Source organism: Hypomesus nipponensis, chromosome 9 (genome assembly GCF_054491055.1).
Source record: "Hypomesus nipponensis isolate SF chromosome 9, ASM5449105v1, whole genome shotgun sequence".
Lineage (NCBI taxonomy): Eukaryota > Metazoa > Chordata > Actinopteri > Osmeriformes > Osmeridae > Hypomesus > Hypomesus nipponensis.
In genome coordinates, this window is record NC_140369.1 from 13,591,737 (window position 1) to 13,616,193 (window position 24,457).

Below are 24,457 nucleotides of genomic sequence, written 5' to 3' on the forward strand. Positions count from 1 at the left end.
CTGGAAACAGCTACTGTGTTTTGGGGAGAAGAAGAACATGGCAAGACGTGTAACCTGTACCTGCCTGACTACGTGTGTTATTAAGCAAAGCCCACGCCTGGATCCTTCTCTATCTGGTCTGAGCCTCTAGACATTACAATGTAGAATAGATCAGTCTCATACTGTATATCAAGGAAGCTCAAAACATCATAAGCCTGCCCGACCATTCCTCTCACAATGCTCATTATTCTCTTCCTCACTTCCCAGTTCCCCTTCCCTAACAACACCAGACTCAGTGTCCCGCAAAGTCCCACACAGCCTCTCTAGTTTAAATCCTTCAACCGTCCTCATCAGGAAGTCAGCTGTGTGACTCTACAGGTGTCTGGCTTCCAGTTGATTAGAACTCACTTTGAGTTGTTTTTTTTAATAAACTTTTCTAAGTAATTTGTCTTTGAGCTGGATGTAAGTGGCTACATACAATTACCTGAAACTCCAGGAGTCCCCTCTGAACCTTTACTTGCAGGGGACTTCATTAAGAAGTTATCTTCAGAGGACTTTGTGCACCGGGGTTTCACACCCTTGCAGGAGCCAATCATTAAGACCTGAGACCGGGAGCAAGGCAAGTCACAAATTCACTGATGCATCAGATGAGTATAGAGGACTAGAGCTGATTTGAAGTTTGAGATACCAAGCTTTATCTGCAGTACTTTTGTCATTGTGTAGATATTTAAAGACAGGCTTCTGAGACACCTGACTCACAGAGTATAGACAAAGCTGTGAGCCTCGTCCATTCACTATTCCATGAAGAACACATGGCCCTATTCACTGTTATAAGCTAGTGTGGACAGGAGGGGCTGAGATTTGACACTGAGACTGTCCTGTAAAGAATGTGAGGTAGGACTGTATTCTGCATGACAAGGAGCTGCAAGGCTATATGAAATGGAGGTTGTATTGTTCTATATCAAGCTTTTACTTTTTCCTCAAGCCTCATTTAAATAACATTTTACATACATCAGAAGCTTTTATCAAAAATGACATTCAAATAGTGTATATAGAAAGTTCAGCAGAACATCAAGAAAAAGAAGTGCATAGTTCTAAAAGTATTTTGGTGGTCAGAGTCAAGAAATGGTCTGTATTCATCTCCACGGTGAACAATGCAACAATGACAATCTCAACTATAATAGTGCATAGTACAGTGCAGCAAACACAATGCAATAAGTACAACATCAAATAATTGCATGGGTGCAGTCTCTTGCCAGACAGTGGTACAACAGAATCTCAAATACAACATACAGGGAAAGAATTACAAAAAAAAAGTAGGATAACCATAGAGCAACACTTTACAAAGCTGTTTAGCCAGACACGCACGCAGGGAACCATGAACCAATCACTGTGGACAACGATAAGGTATGTAAGCTGATAAACATCTGCCAAATTAGCCCTGCAGCATGCCACCCTGTATAGATCTGCCGCCACAGTTTAACCATGTTTGTTGAGTTCTCTACATTTACAACTGGCATGGTGTCTCATCCCAGTGTGAGACTCGTGCAGACATGCAGCTCTCCACTTAGAGGATATTGTGGGACACGGTAGACTCGGTAGAGAACAGGATCAGTCCATGGGGAGCAGGGAGCCATGCAGGAGGGTTGAGCAGGTGGATGTGAGACATCGGAGTGGAAAAAACACAGCCTGGTTCTTTCTCCCTGGGGAATCTTGTTTACCTGGTCCGATAAATTACCCTCCCCCTGTCTTTTCTCCTCCCTCCCTCTCTACCTCCTAACCTTGCTTATGCTTCAACCCTGCTTATAATCCAGTCTGGCTCAAGACAGCCAAGATGAAGAAACCTAGACATCCTAATGTATTTGCATGGGAAGATGTGTTTGGAAAACATTTGATTTGACACCTCCATTGAAAGAACCATCATCTGCGGTTTGATGACCAATACGTATTTATCTCTTAAACTTCCCCAACACCTTTGGGGAATAAGCAGCCAACAGAAATGTGGAAAGTAAAAATAAACTTAACACTTAAAAATAAACCCTATTAGTCAGAATGCTTACTGTTATAGGACCATTAACACTTTGACTGTCACCATCAGGGTGTCACACACTTCAGTGCAACAATAACTGTGTCCTCATTAATCTAGACCCTTGCAGCCTGGTTGTCGTGGCAACGACAACTGGAGAACGAGTCCATCACTCAAACTAACGTCTTGCTTAAAGACTCATGCAGTGGTGGAAACATACCCTATGATGAAGAATATTTTCACTGGGTTTTGGGTTGATAATCTCCGGCAATGTTCGTGGCAGTAAATCTAACTCTGTGGATCTTGCAGATTTGGACAATCCATTGGCTTTTGATTAATTATTGGACCACACTCAGCAGCCATTCTCTGATCAATGCCAAGAGTACATTGCCTTAAGTAAACCTGGTGGTTCTGTCAATAAAGCAGCCGAACACAGTCTGATGACCCCATAGCACTGCAATAAATAAATAATCCGTTAATACTGTTTACCATCACATACAGAAGGCCTCTCAGGCCTCTCCCATCCTGCTCACTCACACTGGCTAATACATGAGTCAACTGACTGGGTCTGTTCCTCACTCGTACACACCTGGTGACCCAGACAACATGACTGTCATGTTTCATTTCTGTTAACTGCTGAATGACAAGGAGTTTGTAGAGATTAAATTGTGTTTTTCACATACCACACAGATGCTTTTAGCAAGCTTTAAACATGCTGGCCAGATATTACAAACTATTTGTATATCTGATTTGTACTTAAGATCAACTGACATTGTAGGTGACAATCCCTGTGTGTTTGAATAGTTTGCCCATTACTTGTATTCATTATGTACCTCAGTACCAGACCTCAGGCAGACCTCATTTCTTGAGATCTATATGACAGTGGCTGCACCTTCCAGATAGATGGTTAAACCCACATCTAAACCCCTGATTACACCCACAGAGCTCAGATGGTAATCAAGATAATCAATATGTGACAAATGCAGGATTGGCTGTATCTCTACCATACACCTGTTCCCTCTGCTGTCATAGCTTACCTAAGGGAGAGAAGATTAGTTGTTTTTCTTCGTATCTTGTCTCCTTCTCTCCAGGCCTGTCACTGAGCCGTTTGACACCCAGGGGTCCTTGCCTGGCTGCACCATGGGAGCTTGTTACTACTGGCTATTCTGCTGCGTATGAGGCTTGAACGATGAGCATGGAGACCGACGGCTACACCCCTAATCTTGCCACCACGGACTGGGCTGGCATGGTTGGGAGCATTGGGGGGGTGGAAGGTATAGAGGAGGGTGCCCATGGGTTGGCAGGCCCCTCCAGCCCAGCCTGGTACATGCCCTACCCGCTAGGCTTCCAGGTGTCCCTCACAGCCGTCCTGATGCTGGAGCTGGTGCTGGGCTTCAGCAGCAATCTGACTGTGCTCGTCCTCTACTCCTCCCAGTCCAACCTGGTGGACTCGGTCAGCAACATGGTGACGGTCAACTTGCATGTGTTGGACGTTGCCGTATGTGTGCTGTGTCTGCCCCTCACCCTGGTGTTGGTGCTGCTGCCGCCAGGTCCCAATCTGGCCCTGCTCTGCTGCTTCCACGAGGCCTGTATCACCTTCGCCAGCATTGCCACCGCCATCAATGTCCTGGTCATCAGTGTAGACCGCTACGACATCTCTGTGCGACCAGCCAACCGGCTGCTGACCCTGCGGAGGGCAGCGCTGCTGTTGGCTGCTGTCTGGGCCACCTCTCTGGCTGTTTTCTTCATCCCTTTCCTGGAGGTGGAGTTTTTCTCTGGTGCTGGGACGAACAGTGGCCAGCTCAGTCATTCATCCTCCCCCCCAACCCCCTCCTCTCTGGCGCCAGTTTGGCAAAACCGAACCCTGCTGTGTGTAGGAGGGCAGGGCTACCACACAGGCCTGAGCATGTACTACCACCTCTTGCTGCAGGTGCCCATCTTCTTCACCACAGTGGTGGTCATGCTGTTCACGTACTCACGCATCCTGCGGGCCTTGAACATCCGCATAGGCTCCCAATGGAAGAAGGTTCACCGCTTAAGGGGCCCCTCCTGCGGAGGGCGCCATAAGAAACCGAAGAAAAAGACCGGGCTTCGGGTGGAAGAGGCCAGAGAACAGTGTACAGACAACACCAAGCACCTCACACACCCTCCCCTCATCCCGTCACCCACCCCTACCCTCACTGCCACCTCCCCCCCAGTCCTGTCCACCGCCCCCATGGTTACATCAGAAAGTGCTGCCACCCCTGTACCCATCACTGTTGGTGTCCAAGCATCTGTGTCAGCCATAATTGCCCTGCGACGGGCAGTGCGGCGCCACCGCGACCGTCGCGAGCGCCAGCGGAGGGTGTTCAGGATGTCTCTCCTCATCATCGTCACCTTCCTGGGATGCTGGGCACCTCTGTCCCTGACCAACGTGCTGATCCTGTGCCTGGGCCCAAGCGACGTCCTGGTCAGCCTACGCCTCTGGTTCCTGGCCCTGGCTTACGGCACAACTGTCTCCCACCCTCTGCTCTATGCCTTCACCAGGCAGAAGCTGCGCCTCGCTTTTAGAGCCAAGGTGAAGAAGAGGGTGGTGTCCTTGCTCCAAGTGGACCCCTCACCAGGGAGCACCGTCATACACAACTCCTGGGTGGAGCCGAGAAAGGGAGGGAGGAAGGTTCGACTGATGGGCAATGATGCCGCTGACTGCTGCCTGGCAGAGGCCTTGTGAGACCAGCACCAATTTGGCATATATGCTTCATTGCCACACACTAATGCAAGTCACATATGTTACTCATGGGACTTCTAGCCTTTGTTGTGGGGGTAATGTGCACGGTTCAGTTCCAGCTCTGGTCACTGCAAAACGAAAACTGACAATATATTTAAAAGTACTTTATCAAATATATAGGAATCCCCCAAGTGGTAGAAACTAGTTGGATGTCTTTCTCCTAATCATTTTCTTAATTATGCCTCTAATACTGACACATCAGAACAACACATCAATTTGTACAAATGTGTTGAAACACTGAAGTCTCTGTTTACAATCAGAGTAAAGGAAATATAAATGTTTTCATTGCACTCACGAAGTACTTGCATAACTGCTCCAAATGAGTGTATGTTACTGTAAGCAAGAACATGATCTGAATGCCGCCCACTCAAGCTCTTGAAGGCAGCTTCCAGGACTACACAAACACATGGGCATATATGAATACTCACATCCTTCACTTATGCCTTAAATCTGTAGAATTCATGCTAATTGTGTTATTTATTTGCCCTTTTAGAAACCCATACGTATTGTTTTTTTAGCACATTATCAGACAATATTTGTAACCATAGAAAATAATGTCTCTATCTGTTAACTAACTTTTCTTCAACAGCAACTGTGCTGTTGAGAGAGACAGAGAGAAATGTGACAGTAGAAAAGAAAAAATAAGTTGTTTGTTTCTTGATACAAACATTGGGTAATATAAAGTAGTCCACACAGCTATGAATGAAAGTGGCTGAATTTGTAATTATGTAAATGTTTATGTCAGTGAGATATTGAGTATCCATGGCAGCATTGCCATGTCCAGCTTCATACTGGGTTATAGTTGAGAAGTATGTCGTTATATGTGAGACCATCAGTCTTGAATTTCCCTACAATTTATTCATCCACTCCAGCTTTGTAAAGTCTGGAGTGAGTATAGTTTACACAATAATCTGCTGTCTTTGTGACACAGGCAGAAGAGTCTATTATTAGTAATTCAGTGTTGAAATTGTTCAATAAATTGTTACACAGTTTTGTGCTACTAACATACATGCTCGAAGTTTCTTAAAGTTATTAAAGAAAATCTAGTGTATTTTAATTCTATACATTCTTTTCTGTATAGTGTTTGCACAGTGCGCACACACAATTATTATATATTTATGTAAATGGTGTTCTATCTATATACTGAATATACTGTAAGTAGAATATCAATAAATGACTTTTGAGTTTGTGTCTTTTCTCTGGTTTTTACTTTTTTGGAGTCCTGCTCATCCATGCATGTTGTAGGATTTGGGTCTTTTGGAATGTGAACACTGATGAGAGATTTGCTGAACAACAAAATCATTGTTTTAAATAGCATTTTCTGTGGAGATGTGGTCTCTTCCTTGCAAGTATGGAAGTCATGAAATGGCTTGAAAGCTAATTATCACAAGGACAACAATGTTTGGGACACACATAAACATACAGAGAATTGGCAAATGCTTCTGCCAGAGCAGATAAAACATCGCTCCTCTGTTTTAGTTTTTATAAACAACTTGTACACCCCACTATAATTCAAACCTAATGCTACTGTAATGTCTCATAGGTACCTCCTTTGCTAGTTCATCTTCTATAGTAGGAGATTAAATTTACATATATGGTTAAGAATAAAAAATAATATCTAGTCATTACTCTATGATTAGGCCTGCTGTGTTGACTGTAGGATGCACTGTAGGACGATGCCCTTTAATCTATTTGTTGTGCGCCCTGTGAAGTGTATCATCCAGAGAGTGTTTGTGTGTGTTGCAATATTTTGGCTTGGCCTAGTTTAAGGATTTCACAACTCTGAAAGTGCTCTGTTGCATTTAAAAGGCTTTTGACCAAAAAACGAAAATGGTGGTGTCACGTTGTGGCAGACACAATTTCAGATAATGTGCGCTCAGACTATATGCTTTCAAGTTTCAATGAGACTTATAATACTGAGGCCAACACATTCAGTAGGTTATTGTGGACAATTACTTTGCTTCTGTGACTGCAGCTAAAGTCGGCTCTGCTTTGTGGGTTGTAGCTTTAATGGGGTCTTGTCTAGACTAGAACAGTGTTAGGTTCACTGAGTGACAAATTAGTTTGCATTATTTGTGTACATTATTTAAACAATAAATATTGACTTCTGATATAATTAAACCATATATTAACAAGAGAACTTCCCATCTCAACAGCAAAAAATAACAGCAAAAGAAAATGTGGTCGTTTATTTGTCATACGTTAGCAACAGAACTCGAGCACCCTCTATCGGTCAACCATCACAAAGATTCTAAATCTATCCACGCGGCCCCCTCTTACACGCCGAAATAGCTCAGTTGGGAGAGCGTTAGACTGAAGATCTAAAGGTCCCTGGTTCGATCCCGGGTTTCGGCAGTCATTGGGCGTAGCGTCTCTTTTGGATTGTTGTTACAATTATGTCATTTACTGGTGTACATAACTGTACTTGACGTCACAGGCGAAGTAAAATTGTAAATAAAAGTAAGTGATAGTTTTTTTTGTTTTTAAGTTTTGTTATAACTTGAGTTCTCTGGTATATCACACGATGGTGCTGTACTCTAACTCAGATCATTTTAGGATCTACACCAGACAAAGTGTACCACTTCAAGCAGGGCTTAGGTTGCACACTTGCACAATGCTGACAATGCACAATGATGACAATTCACAAGTTTGTTTGGCAAAAAATGCAAACTTTTATCCCAAATCGTACAACTTTTACAGTGGTTAACAAAATGTGCCCTTGTGCGTTCCATGTGTTCACCTCTGAGTAGGACATCCAGACAAGCACTAGATATCGCTACTCTGCTACTATCCCCTGTGTTGTAAGAAAATTCTAAATCGTTGTAATATGTGAATTACCAACAATGCATCTCAGCTGTGAATCAACAATCACAAAATAATAATATGAGGGAGTTGGGCTAATTTCCTACTGTCACTTTATCAAGGGCCCCACAGCAGGACTCTGACAGACAAATTGGGTCTTGAACAGTACATTTGAGGTTCTAGTCTTCCTGCCCACCTGCTTGCAAAGTTGTTTTGCGATGAAAAAACATTGGTCGAGGAGATGGGTCATGAACAGGTCAGGGATTTGCGTCATGTGTATTGAAACTGAGTGAATGGTTTGCTCCCCCTTTGCTTGTCTGTGGCAGTGTTCTAATCCACAGTACATTCTAATGAAAGCATGGGTTTGTTTCAGGGGATGCAGTCAGGTAGAGAAAGTGTGGTGTGTTTGAAAGGAGGTGCAGAATGTTCTGAGTGTGCTGCTGGGTGTTTGTGTGACAAAAGGGGTGAGTAGCTTTAGTTGTTGTTTTTGAATGTGTAATTGACAATACACATTTGATTATGCAAGCCACTGAACCCAGCATCTACTGAGAGTCCTGACTTCAGTCTCTTAGAATGTCTTCCATTATGTTATGGCATGAAGTCTACTTGTTTCCAATAAACATTCTCAGAAATGCTAACAAAGCAACTGACTGATTAGATATGGTAATTTAATTAAACATTCAAGTGGCACCCTATACAGAGGACATGAAAGGAAAAGGACTGGGGCAGGGGCGTTGTTAAACCCTTTTTACTGGGGCACGTGCCTCAGTATAAATCTGCTTTAAACTTTAAATCTAAAGTTTAAGTTTGAACAATTTACTTCATTAGTCAGTGCATTAATTTAGATTGATAATCCCGGAATTAACACAGTATCCCAATCAACGCTTGTAAAAGTGTTCAACCAAAAACACAAACCTATATGCATGCAGAATTCCATTAGATATTTATGTCCCTGCCAAAGCTGATATCAAACTTGTGTCCCTGAACTGTTGTGAACTGTTAAGCAAGGGGAGTTTCTATTGCCTTGTGGTGCATTGTGCTCAGCAAGCTTGAAAGAAAAAAAGGGATATGATTTAGGGGCCTGTGCCCCAGTAAAGTTTTATGTCTAACAACGCCTCTGGACTGGGGCCTTGCACTATTTTTCCTGTAATTAATTAAGTCAATTTAGTCTTGTTCCACACAACTTCCACAAGAATGTCAGGGAAGTTGGCGTGACTTCAAGACTTACATAACCCAAACAAGAATGTCTTACACATTCTTAACACCCTCTTCTTGACATTCTTTGTCTGTCCTGTTACTCAACACTCTGCCTCTTGAACTGAGACTTGAAAAATAGATGGAGGAGTCGGACAACAGAGACAGGACAATAAAAAATAAAAAAGATGTTGAATTGACTACAGGGGAAAAAGTTACTTTACAGTACATCTCTCTACTGCTGCCTGAATCTGTGTGTATTTGTGTGTGTGTGTGTGTGTGTACACATTTGAATGGGTTTTGACGTGGAGCCGTGTTGGCCACACCAGGCTAGCATGCCACGTTTGGAGTATGTGGATGCTGTAAAGAACAGTAACTCAAATAATTTGTAATCAGTCTTGAAATCGACTTTCTTGATTGAAGCAAAGGCAATTTTTCATTTCCAATTCATACACTTCCATTGGGCAGTTTAGATGTGTTCATGACAACACAACCAGATGCATTCTCAGAAATGCATGGCTTTACCTTTGGGGGGCGCTAGGCAGTCAACAAAACAGGTGATGTTTACAAGTATTTGGTTGTATTCCTCACTTATAACGGTGACATTGTGCAAAATGTCTGTATTTGTATGAACTTTGTATTGAAAGGTTTAGTTGATTTAAAAGATAAATTTTACCTCAGGTCAAAGTGACCCAAATATAATAGGTGTTATTATTCCTTAATAAAATAATTTAACAGCAGTAAACAGTATACAGCAACACAATCCATCAAATTCTAGCATTCAATTGGATGATGGTACAATATAATGGTAGTATATGGTTTTTACGTGGTGGTATGTAAAAGTCTCAAAGGTTTTAATTGAGTTAAAACTGTTTGTTTTTATGGTGTTTGTGGGTAAATCTAAGTTTCACGTATCTTTCTTATTTACAATAAACCTGCTGTGAGATGTCATTTGCTGTCAGGAACATCCCCACAGAGGTAAGCGATACTAAAGAAGGTCAACTTTGTGTAATATACTTAACATGCCAGTATACAACCCTCCGACTCCCTGCCCTAACCCTGTCGTACCCGTTTGCATCTTCTCTCTAGACTTCCTCATTGCTTTCAGAAAGTGGAAGCTCCTTAAGCACTGTTTTTCATTGTGGAGTGATGGCAGTTTAAGATGTGAGATGGGAACCAAACATTGATGGGAGCCAACAACACAGTCATCGCACTCCTCTCTGGAAATGGAGTAGAACGTATGCCATCTCCGGGTTATTCCAAGTTGTCAGCACGACTCTCATATAACCCAAATATGTCCTGGCGTCATGTGTCCACTTGAAGATGAAATACCTTTAATGCCAGGGATCTTGACTATATATACATTTACTTAAGATATTCTACAAACATTTCCTGAAATCAAAATAATCCCAGGAATTAAGTGAATCCTTACAAAGTTACCACATCAAAATATTTGTGTTTCCCCCTTCAAAATATCTCTTCTCCGTTGCCATTCATTCAGGGATTGGCCAACATTTGTAACAAGGACACAGACAATAATAATATTAAGACTATAAATGAAAACAGTGCTACACTGAATTAGTATCAAAGCTAGGCAGAATAAGTGGGTCTTGGGGCATGATTTAAAAACATCAATACTGTTTTCATGTTTTTCAGAGCTCTGGAGACAGTGTGGTAACCAAGTGTTCAATGAAGCCACAGTATTTTTCCACTGACCACTCTGCAGCTGTCTCTCTGTGCCATTGCTCTCCGGTGTTCCCCTGCATGTTCGACAGGGCCCAGGTTTCCCATTATAAAAAATGACTGTACACATTGAAAAGAAAAATTATCTGCATGAAGGAGTGACTGAAAATTATCTGCATGAAGGAGTGACTGATAATAATAAGATACAATACAATGTAGTGGGCAAATCTGCTGTGGATTGCTTTTTAACCATTGGTAAATATAGGGTTGGTTGGGGAGTGGCAAATAATGGACAATGCCTTCTACTGCTTTCGAGTATTAGAACTATTACCGACTGTAGTAAATGCTTGTCCGTAATAGCTGACTGTAGCCAGTATCGGGTATCCAGAATGAGACATCAGATTGCAGCTCTCTGTGCTGATCATGTTTCCTAGTGAAACTTTTAAAGTAAGCTTGGGTTTCCCTTGGCCTGTGTCCCACCCCTCCCCCTCCAGTCTCTCTCTCCTCCCTTGTCCTTTCCTCTTGTCTTAGGTTTCTCATTGACTGGAACCCTTCACTGTCGGTCTAGCTTGCACACCAGTCAGAGACAGTGGTGAGATATGTACATTGACTGTGGGCTGCCGTCACCACTCTTTACTCTCCTGTTCAGGTCGTGGACATGGACGAGAGCTTTGAACTAGTCCCAAATGTAGGCCTCTTTACTATGTGAACAATTGGAATGGTTTGGACATGGTATATTGATGGCTTTTTCTGCTGCTGATAGCACAGAGGTTTTTAATAGCATGTGATGTGAGGTGCGTGACTGGTGATCCTTTAGGTTAGAGGTGTAGGCTTGTTGTTGAAGGGATGTGTTAGTGAGCCACAAGGCATGTGCATCCATGTTCCTGTCGCCTGACGTGGGGGAGAATCACCAGAGATTCACCTCAAGGACCGGAATCCTCAAGAGCTCTGTTACTCAATACGCATTGCACCCAATCACACTGCAGATAGATGAGCCTTAGTGTCAAGTTTACAGAAGAACACCTTGCTTACGCTACTCATGCAGTCTCCTTGATTCATTTTTAAGGTTGCCTTGAATACATCTTGGCACACTTTTTACCGTATTCTCCTTTACCTCTCTTATCCAATATCGTTCACTTATTATTCAACAACCTCTATTCACCCAGCACATTTCCATTGCAAAGATTTGTTCTTCCGATTCCTGACCAATAGGGAAATGCTAATGCGTCACATTCAAACCCAAACAACAAGACTGAGAGCTGTGTATGAGGGCTTACAGAGCTGAGAGACGTCCGCCTGAGGCCTGGCTTACACAGGAGCACAGTGCTACAGTGAAACACTGGCCATCATAGTGTGCTGGCACAAGGAGTGTAATATCATCTCACCCCTCTGCTGCAGAGCACAGGACAGATCAGGAGTTTACTGGGGAGCAATGGCTGTTTGACCCCTACGGCGACCAGGGATCATGGTCAAACCACCACATTAAAATGAGAAGATGTCACCTAAATGTTTAATATCTATACATATACACAAGACAACATCAGTGAAGTAAGTCTGTATGTCCTGCCTGAGTGGCAAAGAGGTGTAACTGGGTAGGTGGACCCTACCTTTCTATGCCAACAGATTTAGAGATAACACTGTGTCCTATTTTCCAGACAGCCTTAGTGAACCTGTTGGTTTGTGTACACACGTACAGATTTGAGCGAATAAATAGCTGTTCCTGGAGTATTTTTAGTGCAGGCTTAAAGTGACCTCTGAGGATCACCGTCATCTGTGATCGCCACATGTCTGGAAAAGGACCTCTAGCTGACCCCGAGGTGGGATTAACCTCTTCCAATTAATCCACCCTAGAGACACGTCAACACAAGTGGGTGGCGTGTGTGTGTGGTGTGTGTGTGTGTGTGTGTGTCTGGGATGTTCAGTCGGTGCTCCCTCTCTTCATCAGTCTGAGAATGGGGAACTGATATCCTGTTCTAAATCTGGCCATGCAACCAGTCTGTCCACTGCAAGGAGAACAACTATCAATGATCACCTTTAGATAGCATAGATTTCTGTATCTTAATTTCAAGACAGGCTTAGTCAAGTTTCCGTGCAAGTTGAAGGGTACCTGCCTGATACATGTCTCAATGTCAGAGTGAAGATGTACAAACAAGTGAATTGGTGAGCTGAAGATTTTGTTATTGTGCCCTGTACAATCTCATATAGTAGTCTCTTAGGACTTTCTAAAATCACTCAGCACCTTGTTATTATCCCCACTCCAGTTACCTTTCTCCCCTGCCTGTGCCGTCGGACTCATATGGGCACAAGACGAACAAGATGAACACCCATCATCAAGCTCCTATTCATTTAATTCCAAGGCCCAGTGCAACCTTCTCACATGAGAACTGGATGTGTTGTCATGTGAGAGAGTGATATTCATTGAACTCTGTCCTGTCAGGCCTTCAGAATTGGCTTTTCTCCAGGTCTCTCTCCAGACCACCGGCCCTCCACGAAGCAGCAAACAGCTCTTGTTAACACCTGACCAATTTAAAACACTTATGTGTTGATTAGTTGTACCTGACCATCCACACAACTAACCCTGGTTAGGTTACCAGAAAAAGTAAGCTTTCTGCTGTGTTTTTTGAGACCAACGAGGATTAACAGAGAACACATTTAGAAAGAAGGTTTGGCTAGGCTTCATAATAATCATCAGTATGGCTGCCAGCATTTATAAAAAAAATAATAAATAAATGACAAAGTACACTTCAACTGTTTTAATTCTTTTGAATGCATAAAAACCTTTTTGCAGGTCATCACAGAGCTTCAAAAAAAGAGACTGTTTTATCACCTTTGTAACATTCAGAAAAAGTTCATCTTTTTTGTTTCAGTAAAACACTTTTAATATTTGTCACAGTTTAGTACAAATGTTTGTTTTCATATATTCCTTCCGTGCAGAAAGTATAGGGAGCAAGCTGTTTTCCTGTTGTGTGTTCCTGGAAGCTGGATTACAGAGATTAAGCAGTATCCACCCACTGTGAAACTGACACAAACAAAGATAGCACACAAAAGGGCACATTTATGATTTCATTCTCAGTTATGAGGTGAATTATTCAGCAATATAGCTTACTTTGTTACATGTTGTCGATAAGTATAGTAGCTCATATAGGTTAGAATTCACAGTATTAATTACAGGTTCAGATACACTTCAAACTTGAACTCACCTGATACACAAGGTTCTACTTGTTACTTGTTATATCTTGTGGAACATACCATACTCATAGTAGACTGCACAAGCTAAACTGTCACCACATACATTCAAAGAGTGGTCTATCCTGTTCCATACTCATCTCCTGAAATGTTATTCAATGTTCATGGAAACATTTCTGACAGACGATCTTTTTTGACAGAAATTGTTTAACCTTCTAAAATGCAAGAATGCTACTTATGTTTTTACTGCTTTACTTTATACAATAATAAAGTATTATCACAATGCTGTATTATTTCTTGGTCTTGGTGTATTCCTCATCTCCCTCCCTTCCCCCAGACCTCTTCCATCTTTTCCCTGCATGTCTTTGTTTGTTTTGCTCCATTCCCTCAAATGGTTACCACCCAACAACCTGCTCATGCTGTCTGTGATTGGTGAATGTGGGATGAGGGGGCGGGCTTAGCTTGTGAGATTTTTACCAGTCGACAGCGAGCTCTTGCCTGTCAGACGGGTTTCAGTGTGCAGGCAGGACACACAGAGCTCTGTCCCACTCCGACCTGCAGCTGCAACACCAAACCTTCATTTTTCAACGCTAGGACATAAAGGGCTTTCTGTTCCTACACCGCCAGGAGACCTACCAAAGCCAAAGACAGAGAACAAAAAGGGATTTCTGCTCAAAAAGCATTGAGCCACCTCTCTATCTCTTTCTTCCTCCTTGTTGTCTCTCTTTGTTTTCATCCTGCATAATCCCTCTTGCACAGAGAGATCCTCAGAGCGCCGTCTGAAGACACAGAGGAGGATCAAAACAAACATTGCAGCAATATTCATCGAGGCAATATTCACCAAGGACTTTCTCTGTGTCGGTTGGGTGTGATCAAGGGCCTTTTGCTGTCCTGCTGCCTTGCTGCCCTGCGGTGTGTGTGTGTGTGTGTGTGTGTGAGGAGGCTAATGCCCGCGGGGACGTTAGGGCCAGAGGAGGATGAGTCCGGCTGTAGGGGCTCAGGCCCGGGAGGCCATGCAAGCAGAGCAGCAGCAGTGCTACCTGGAGGAAGGGGGGGTGATGCTTGAGCCCTTCGTTCACCAGGTGGGGGGCCACTCGTGTGTGCTGCGCTTCGGGGAGCAGACCATCTGCAAGCCCCTCATCCCCCGAGAGCACCAGTTCTACAAGAGTCTCCCTCCTGCCATGAAAACATTCACCCCTCAATACAGAGGTAAGACTCAACTCAGCTGTGTTGCGGTTTGCTTGTGTTGCTCTACTCTGTATCTTTAGTAGGTTCATGCTGAGACAGCTCCTGCTCTACATGTTTATGTTTCGTTCCACCCAGACGTTTGGAAATTCTGTTGTGGTCGGTCAGGGACCCACTTTTATTTATACTGTGGAAGCGGTAAGTATCCCAGATGGTGGAAACTGGAGTTTCTCTGGATAATCTGCAGTCTAGTAGGCTGTGTCCTACTGGCAAGACTAAAGCTACAGAAAAGATGGTCTACAGTGGCAATCTCCTGTAGTCAAGATACAAGACACAAGAAGGCTGCTCTGAAAGGCTGGGAGGACTCTCCAAACCCTTTTGATTCTACTGATTCTTGATTCTACTGATTCTTGATTCTACTGATTCTTGATTCTACTGATTCTTGATTCTACTTCTCTGAGGTTCTTTCCTGCTTTACTCACCTGCACTTGTACACATTCATGGTTTCCCATTCACAAATTCATTCAAACATTTTCTAGCTCAGACTGTACATATATTATTCAGCAAAGAAGGAGTTGTACATGCCAGGCAGTGACATCAGTATGGAAGGTGAACATGTAGAAGTCAGCATGGAATTGCTGGGTCCTAAATCCCGCCATTTGGCCAGCCTTTTCTGTTCCACCAAAATGTATGCTGTGTCCTTCCCTTTAACTGTTATCTAAGACTGAACGGCTCTGCAGCTGCACGGGTCACTGCTGCTGCTTGCCTTTTGTCCATGAGGGAGGTTTGAAAGGTGATCTTTGATATCAGCTGACATTGATCTGTTCTCTCTAACAGCCTGAGAGCTGTACTGTTTCAAAGTGTAAGTGTGAATGTAAATGTGATTGTCCCATTTTAGTGTTATGGAACATAAAAACAACAAGGCATGACAATGTTATTCATTCAGTTGTTGCTGTTTTATTCACGCAGAGAATGTTATTCTTGCCATCCCAGGATACCGTTTTGTATTGCCTTCCCTATCAATGTATATATATCAGCCCCTTTGCTTTTGATGTTGGCAAAATTTTAATAAAAAATGTTTCTACCATAACTTGGATTTCTGTGCACAACATGCCTTGTGACCATAAACAGACTTTGATACCAACCATCAAGTCTAATTATGAAGTCCTTAGAAACCCTTTATTGTAGGGGGAGCGTTCTTTGTGTGGACAGGTATGCTACTTGATAGCATGCATAATGCTGCTTTTGACTTTTGGAGAAAAATTCAATATTTCATCCTTTATGTACCTCATTGTCTTTATTGTTGCTCTTTTATATTGACTTGTGGTTCCTTTGCTTTTTTATCACATGCAAATACATTTACTGTTGTTGATGCATATTTTGATATATGAACATTTAAATAAACATCAATCCTCATTGCATCTCCTCAAGGCTTGCGTCACAATAATAAATCAATACTGATTTCCTGGAAGTGTGTGCTTACTGGGAGTGTGTAGGTTTACACTGTAACTATACAGTTCATTCACTGATTATACACTGTCTTGACTCTTTTCCATTTTTCTCTCTCAAAATATTTGCTTTTGATCTTCAACTGGTTACAATTCATTGATGCCAACAACTTGACTTGTTAAAAACTGCTGCCACAAAATAACACTCTCTGTACTTTCTCATTCTCTCAGGAGTGGTATCGGTCAGCTTTGACGAGGATGCTGATGGAAACCTGTGCCTCATGGCTTACCCCATCCACAGTGAACCAGAGGACATGGAGAACCAGGACCCTGCAGGTGACTGTGAACCCAAGAGTAAGGTGCTCAAGTGGGGGAACAAGAGGCTGAACACCCTGCTGGAAAAAGAGCACTACAGCAGAGACAGCCGAACCAGGCACTCACGCAAGGACAAGGACAAGAGGTGAGGCCACATTATACTGGTACAAATGGATGCAAATGTCACAGTAGTGATCCTTTCCATCATTCCACCCACTAACTAAATGTGGCACTGATCAAAACCATGCTGTTTGAATGCACTCACTCCTACACGCAATTGACTGGACATAATCAGTACTCAATGTCACCTGACTGTGACTCATCCAGTGCACAGATTCAATTTCATCAGATCTACTCGGTAGAGGTCTCTTCCTAAGATCAGTCCTCCCCCTCTCTTGTCCCTCAGTCTGAAGCGTGAGGAGGACGTGGAGCAGGAGAGATTACCGGAGGACGAGGTGCACCGTTACAGCCTGGAGCGCAGCAACGCTGGGCCCCAGCACAAGCACAACCCCTGGAGCCTCAAGTGCCATCAGCAACACCTGCAGAAGATGAAGGAGAACGCCAAGCAACGCAACCAGTACAGTATCCTTTCGCCCAGGACTGCCAGTCACGGAAGAGGTAGCTTGGTCTTCTTTTGTACTGGAATAGAGTGAGGCTCCATTTGTTGGTTGACTCCCTTGACCCAGATTCCCTTCCCAGAATTCATCCTGCTGGAGAACCTGACGTGGAGACAAACGGTGCCGTGCGTGCTGGACCTGAAGATGGGCACGCGCCAGCACGGGGACGACGCCTCGGAGGAGAAGAAGGCCATGCACATCCGCAAGTGCCAGCAGAGCACCTCCGCCTCCATAGGAGTCCGACTGTGTGGCATGCAGGTGGGCACCGCAGCAGCCAGGCCTCTGTGGCATTCTTCATGGTCATGAGAAGCTAAGCAAGTCAGAAAACAGATTCATAGGCAGTCGAGATAGCAGTTGTTTTCATGACGTTCAACAATGGAAGGAAATATATACTAATTCTATACAGATTCATAAAATGTCTACTTTGCCTATCTTAAAGAGCAATACAACTTGGGTGATGGGTATAGCTCAGTGGTAGAGCATTTGGCTTGTGATCAAGAGGTTGTATGTTCACCCCTCTTATATCTGTTGCTTCGGATAAAAGCATCTGCTCAATAAAAACACAATTTTTATCATTAATGGAACTGTTACGTAATAATGTGTTTGTTGCCATTTCCGGTTCATTCAACTCCTTGCTTAGGTGTACCAGTCAGACTCAGGCCAACTGATGTTCATGAACAAGTACCACGGGCGGAAGCTCACCCTGCCGGGCTTCAAGGAGGCCTTGTTCCAGTTCTTCCATGACGGGCGGCGTCTACGCCGTGAGCTGCTCTCCCCGGTGCTGCACAAGCTGAGGGACATGCAGGCCGTGCTGGAGTCCTGCGAGTCCTACCGCTTTTACTCCAGCTCCCTGCTCATCATCTACGACGGAGAGCCCTCCTGCACACACACACGCCACCGAAAAGGCCAGTCCAAAGAGGATGAGGAGGACGATGAAGAGGAGGTCGAGGATGACGAGGGGGGTGCGTTTGGATTCCTTCACATTTCAGGGGAGTCCAGCGAGAGTGGGAGCTCCTTGGGCAGTGCAGGAGTCCGGGGCCAGCCCCCCGGTCCGGACCCAGACCCAGCGGTGGATGTGAGGATGATAGACTTTGCCCACACCACCTGTCGTCACTATGGGGAGGACAGTGTGGTCCACGAGGGCCAGGACTCTGGCTATATCTTTGGGCTTCAGAACCTCATAACAATCATCTCACAGCTGGAGGATCATTGCACAGACTAGAATCACTCACCTTACACACAAGACTACACACACACACACACATGCAGCAAATACACACCACCCATGGGAGAAATAGCACACTGGACTACAGCTATATTGAGGAGACCAAGGTGTCTGTCTTCACCAGCAAATCTAACTTTGCTGTAGCCTGAAGTTCCATCTGTCCCCATGTTTCGGTCCTTGGTGCTTATCTGGTGTTTCTGTGTGTGTGTGTTACTGTCTGTAGGGATTAAAAGAGTCCTGAAGGTTAGTGTTTACCTAACTCAGTGACTTACCGCCTTTATCTGTTCAAACTTATGTAACAAAGTTACCTAGTCGACCCAGTTATTCAGGGAAATAAGTTTGTGGAAAACAGAGATATTTATGAGAGTGTAATATCTGTATAATAGAGGATGCACGGTTTTCAGATGTTCTATTTGAAATAGAATGTCGCCATTGTGTGCACACTTACACACACACACATACACTCACACACACGCACAGACAGTCCATGATAGTCCTGTGTGCTCCTGATAGAACCGGTGTATCAAAGAGAATAGGAGTTACAGTTGATTTGTGTGAAGGTAAGGGAAACCTTCAATACTGTAACCTTTATTTTCATTTAATTCATTTTGCAATCCCTCCTACCCCTTCCCTTAGCATATATTCATATAGATAGTAAAGAAAACACATATACAGTATGTATAAATACAGATAGATATTTATTTATTTGACATGTTCATAAATAAATACAAAAACTAAAAAAGAAACTAAATAGATTCAAAAATGACATTCCATTAATTCATATTATAATGATGTGAATGAAAAGTGATGTTCAGAAACTGTATTTTATATCTGTGCTGTCCACAGTTCAGAGGATAAATAAAAACCTTTTTGTGGTAAAACGACTGGTATGTCAGTGTCCTCATGCTGTAACAACCATCTATTCCCTACTACTTTCCGAAATTCTCATTTCTATTTCCCAATATACAAAATGGTCATGCCCCGAGTTCAGGAAGTGTATTCACAGTGTGTGGAAATTTGATTACGAAAGAGGCAACACACTTCAAAGGGATACATTTTCTCTCTAATGACAGACTTTAATATAATATTCTGAAAGGTACATCAGCATCTGCAAGCATGAAGACAACAATTGACCAGAAACAAGCCTTTTGCCACACATCATATCTCTGAGATTGAGTTCCTATTAAAAGGATGAAAGGCATGGTTCCATTTCCACTAGTGCCACAGTTCCAGACCCGTGTGTTTGTAGAGTGGGTGTGGGCCAGGTCCCCAGAGTCAGGTCTTATCCAGTCGGAGCTGGTACAAGAGGGACGGAGAGTGAAAAGGACACAGTCAGTTTCTGAGTCATGTATGTGTGACACCTTTCAGGATGCATGTAGACCACTGTTCCTGGTTTTGTTTACATGATCACGCACAAGGACCATCACGTCACTGAAAGGACCATCACGTCACTGAAAGCATTGCAGCTTAACATCTGTATCTCAGTTCTGGAACATGGCTCATGATGTACATCAGGGGTCTTACTGTGGGTTGGGTATACTGTTGGTGATTAAGGCTTAGTTTAAGGGATCTATTGACACTGTGGTGCTTGGCTGTAACCCAGAAGGCTCAGCTCCAATTTTAGACACACAGTGTTACAGCAGTACATCAAAACTGTACTGTACGTTTGAAACTATCAGTCCTCTGGTTCATTTAATGTGTGATTGAGTCTTGGAGCAGACTCAGAGCCATCACTCATAACAATGAACATATTTGACTTCAATCCTGGATGAGATTCTAGAGGGATTGAGAGATTGATGAAGTAAGCTGCTCTGTCACTCGTCCCTGGGGAGGCTCTAACTGATGTTGTCTAAAATCCTCAGTCATTGGTCTGTTTCATCAGCTTTATACCACCAGGACCTGATCTGATTCTGTCACTTTCTAAATGTGTTTGTGAATGTGTGTTTCTGTGTTTGTGTTTGTGAATGTGTGTATGTTGTGTATATGCATATGGGTGTGTACTGTATGTGTGTCCATGTGTGTGTTGTGTCATCTGTATATAGTATTTAGGTATATGCTCTTGTTCATACCCTTGTCCTACTTTGTTATGCTTGCCAATGGAAGTAGACTGGTTGCATAACAGTGGTTGAAATTGCTATGACAACAGCAGCACGCTATCATTCATTCTGAGTCTGGGGAGGAAATAGTTTCCTGGATTCTTAGATGTTTCTAACCCCAAATGATCAAATCAACTCTTTGTGTCAACTGACTAGCTGCCATTGTATATCTCTTTTCTTCTTCTTCTTCTTCTTCTTCTTCTTCTTCGTCTTCTTCTTCTTCTTCTTCTTCTTCTTCTTCTTCTTCTTCTTCTTCATCTTCTTCTTCTTTTTCTTCAGTCAGAAGACTGTTTTCACTCTGGCTAACACCATATACTTTGCATCTCCATATCTTTTGTCAACATAATCAGCCACTACTATTACTGATTAACAACAAAAAAAAACATTTTTTTAAACATTTCAACACTAATCCTAATTTAGCACACACATATACTCTACACTCCAACATCGTGTAAATACACAGTCTGCCAAGAACACAGATTAAGGGGGATTTAATCTAAGTAGTTGGTAATTGGTCTCAGTGAGGAATGGAAAAGTCAAAGAGCATCAGAGAATCCAATCATTATAATGTAATAAACAATGCATTATTTTAGCAGACACTTTTATCCAGCACAACATACAGGATGAGATTTGACCTGGTAACTTTTTGATCTGCAGTTAAATGCACTGAGCCATACCTGTCCCCTTGAAATGTGAATCAACACCACATTTTGAAGCAAGGCCAATAATTACAAACATGCCCTGAATAAAAAGCACACATGTTCATATTGTTAACACACATACTGTACACACATATCATGACAGTCTATCATCATTTCTTTATCAGTATCTATGCCTATTATTTTATAAATACATATAATATATCTGTTAAAGAATCAGGCCTTAATCTCATGCTGCATTCACTCATATCCTACTGAGACTTGGGGCAGTTTTAGCCAAGTTTCTAACCAAAACAAGACAGGATTGTGTTTTGACAGTGGTTAAATTGAGCCCCTGCCAGTGCCTGTGGGGGCGACCAGTGACAAGCTCTGCCCAGGCAGTTACATAACCAGTGGAACTGTGACAGGAGGTGGGATGGGACATCCTTCTCATGCTCCATCATCCAGTCATGGAGAATTGACAATGAGGATGGGGATGTTCAAACACTCAGGTGTATGTGTGTGTGTTTGTGTGAGAGAGAAAAAAGAAGGTCTTATTCATGAGATGGTCTGCAAGGCAAATGAAAATGTGGAATAATCAGTCGTCTGCACCAAGAGAGGGGTATTGATTCTGCTTTAGAAATATAGTTGATAACCACACAGGTGCATGATCTGAAGAATACAGTCAGTGAAATAATGCCTGCATACTGTACTTATTTAAATTGAACCCTTCTGTTCCTCAATCAAAAGTTTCCTTATCAACGTTTTTGGAAAGGAAAAAAATGGGTGTATTGGTCTTTTACATTTTTTCAGAGCTGTAATGTCAAATGAATGTCCATGTCCAAAAGTCTGACATTTTGTCCATATATACAACTCTGAAAAAAATTGAGAGACCACTGCAACTTTTTCTTTCCTTTCCAAATACGTTGAACGTGAGGAACAGAAGGGTTCAACTTGCAGTGGCCTCTTCTCATATAATCGTTATACATGTTTTAAATATTTAGTTATGTCATCATCTGAAGTAATTTTTGCATTTGATGATGATTGGAATGAGAACAATGTTCTGGTTTGTAATGATGCCTAAATACAAGCAGTGTGCAGAGCAAACACAGCCTAACCATATAGGGCAAATGTGACCTTCACATTGAGGAGGATTTCAACCGTACTTCTAGATGGAGGGCAGCATATAGCGTTAGATATGGTTGGATTGGGCCAAGAAAACAGGAGACCAGAAAAACAGGCCAAGATGGAATTAGAATCTTACATAAGGGCAGCAGTGACGTGGTTGAACATAGCAGAGGGCAAGCATTTGCCCAAGGGTTCTGTCAGGGCTGGTCCACGCAGCCTACTCTGTCAAACCAATTTATATTCATCTACAAACTACCCTAATTGGTAACTAGACACACACTCTCTTTATGTTGTGAAAGCGTTGGTAACTATAAGCTGATGCATGCTAGAGGGATTCGTATCTGAACTGCAGGTCCCTTCTCCAATACCAACTGGACTGCAAGACTTTTGCAATTTAACTGGTTCCAATGGCCCTGCTCCAATTTCTGTGTAAAACAATCTTTGTTTTGACCCCTATCATATATGACATTAAAATGAAATGAAATTCCTAAGCCAAAGATTTGAATGAAACAGAAAGTCTTTCTTTTTAATCTACATAGTATTTCCAGTAATTATCCCCCCCCTCCCTCGCCCCCCTCCCTCTCTCTCTTGCTCTTGTATTGAGACACTATTCTGAGTCGAGTTTACGTAACTGCTGTGTTCTCATTGGCCCCCTCTTTGCCGAAGGGATGTGTGAAGCAAATGATGCATGCAAGGACTGTGTGTGTTTGTGTGTGTGTGTGTGTGTGTGTGTGTGTGTGTGTTTGTTTGTCAATGTATGTCCCAACTGGTAAATAGCTCAGGCTAGTGCAATCCTATGAATGGACACAGTATATGTATCATAAACATAGCAACCAATGCTAATCAGAAACAAGGAAAGGAAAATACTTTGATCTTCATGAAAAGGTTCCTCATATGTACATACTGATAGATGAGGTCAGGGTGTGAGTCGACTGTACTACCACGGTCATACATTTCCGTTTACGTTGCAGCATATGAATATATACAGTACAGGCTGTAGTTGCACACTCATATGGTATTAATCAATGTTGATGTGCAGCAAAAATATGTCCCATCCAGACTCCTGTAACGCAGTCATACACATGCTTGCACACCTAGCAGTCCACTGTATATTATTAGTAGGCCTCTAAAAATAAGAATATAAGATCTGACTAATCTGAATGAAAGCATATTTGCTGCCTGCCTACGTCACCATGTTCTTATGTTCTCATATCAACTTCCCACGCCACAGGCAGTCTCTATGTCTGCACAGCTCTGCACATTACTGTGGGTGGACTTATGAAGGCAGTTATGCCTTAATGAAGACAGACAAGAACTTATTTTTGCACTCTTAGATGTGTCAGAGCTTATGCAGTCAAATGGAACAGTTATACCTATTCCCTGAATGGTGCTCCTTATATTAAACTATACCACAAATATACAGTACTTAAAGCATTCATAACCACCTCTTCAGGACTGAAGTCAAAACCACTTGTTGCAATACAAATAAGCACAGATACAATTTAAGGACACTCACAGTGGGTGTCAGTCATTCACTTTTAATTCAACTATTTCCTAGTCCTTATATTTTTTGTCACAAAAAAGACAGGATTATTTGATTGATTTCATCAAGGTTGATGCCCTAATCAGACTAATCATATTCAGGCAGTCGGCTGACAGATAGGGTTGGTAGAGGTCCCAGGTGCTAATTAAGGTGCCGTTGTTTTACTAGAGATCAGTGCTTTGACTCAATTTTGTCATCGACAACCACAATGCATATCCTGCAATATAACAGGACATCCAAGAAAATAACTATTAAATAACACTTCCAACCACTACTCAGTTGTGTTTCAGTAAATGGGTTTCACCCCTTTCTGTCTTGTATAAGGTGTTTTGGGGTTTTCCTTCAGGGGTTTTATATGGGTCCATTGTGCACTCAGAGGCAATGAGTTTTTTAATTATTATTTAGATGCTCCATGTTTCATTCGAAATATAATCAACAATGAGAAAGAATTCAGGAGATACAGTAGGTGATTAGATCTTTAGAATTGTCTGTCCCCAAAATATGTCTGTGGATAAATAATTGTTATGTCTTAATTTTTGCATACAATTCCAGGCTCATTTTTCCAAACTCAACTAAACAAAACTAATATTTCTATCTATAGTATATAATTTATGTCTACATAAAT

At 42.5% G+C, this 24,457-nt stretch overlaps 2 protein-coding genes and 1 non-coding gene across 4 annotated transcripts; all 3 read left to right on the top strand.

The window, feature by feature from the left end:
* Positions 1-3,200: 3,200 nt before the first annotated feature.
* On the top strand, positions 3,201-4,715 carry LOC146273042 (G-protein coupled receptor 22-like). Its single transcript, XM_084705593.1, has one exon. The coding sequence runs from the start codon at positions 3,201-3,203 to the stop codon at positions 4,713-4,715; it is 1,515 nt and encodes a 504-aa protein (XP_084561719.1).
* Positions 4,716-7,054: 2,339 nt separating this feature from the next.
* Positions 7,055-7,127, top strand: trnaf-gaa (transfer RNA phenylalanine (anticodon GAA)). The gene has a single exon. It is a non-coding gene; the product is annotated as a tRNA-Phe (tRNA).
* Positions 7,128-14,160: 7,033 nt separating this feature from the next.
* LOC146273044 (inositol hexakisphosphate kinase 2-like) lies at positions 14,161-18,686 on the top strand. 2 transcript variants are annotated; one of them, XM_084706354.1, is made up of 5 exons: positions 14,161-14,846; positions 16,502-16,730; positions 16,992-17,203; positions 17,285-17,460; positions 17,843-18,686. In XM_084706354.1, the coding sequence occupies exons 1-5, from the start codon at positions 14,615-14,617 to the stop codon at positions 18,422-18,424; spliced, it is 1,431 nt and encodes a 476-aa protein (XP_084562480.1). In that variant the 5' UTR covers positions 14,161-14,614; the 3' UTR covers positions 18,425-18,686. The 2 variants fall into 2 exon arrangements, with proteins under 2 accessions (XP_084562480.1, XP_084562481.1); XM_084706355.1 differs by having other exon boundaries at positions 16,992-17,167.
* Positions 18,687-24,457: the final 5,771 nt, after the last annotated feature.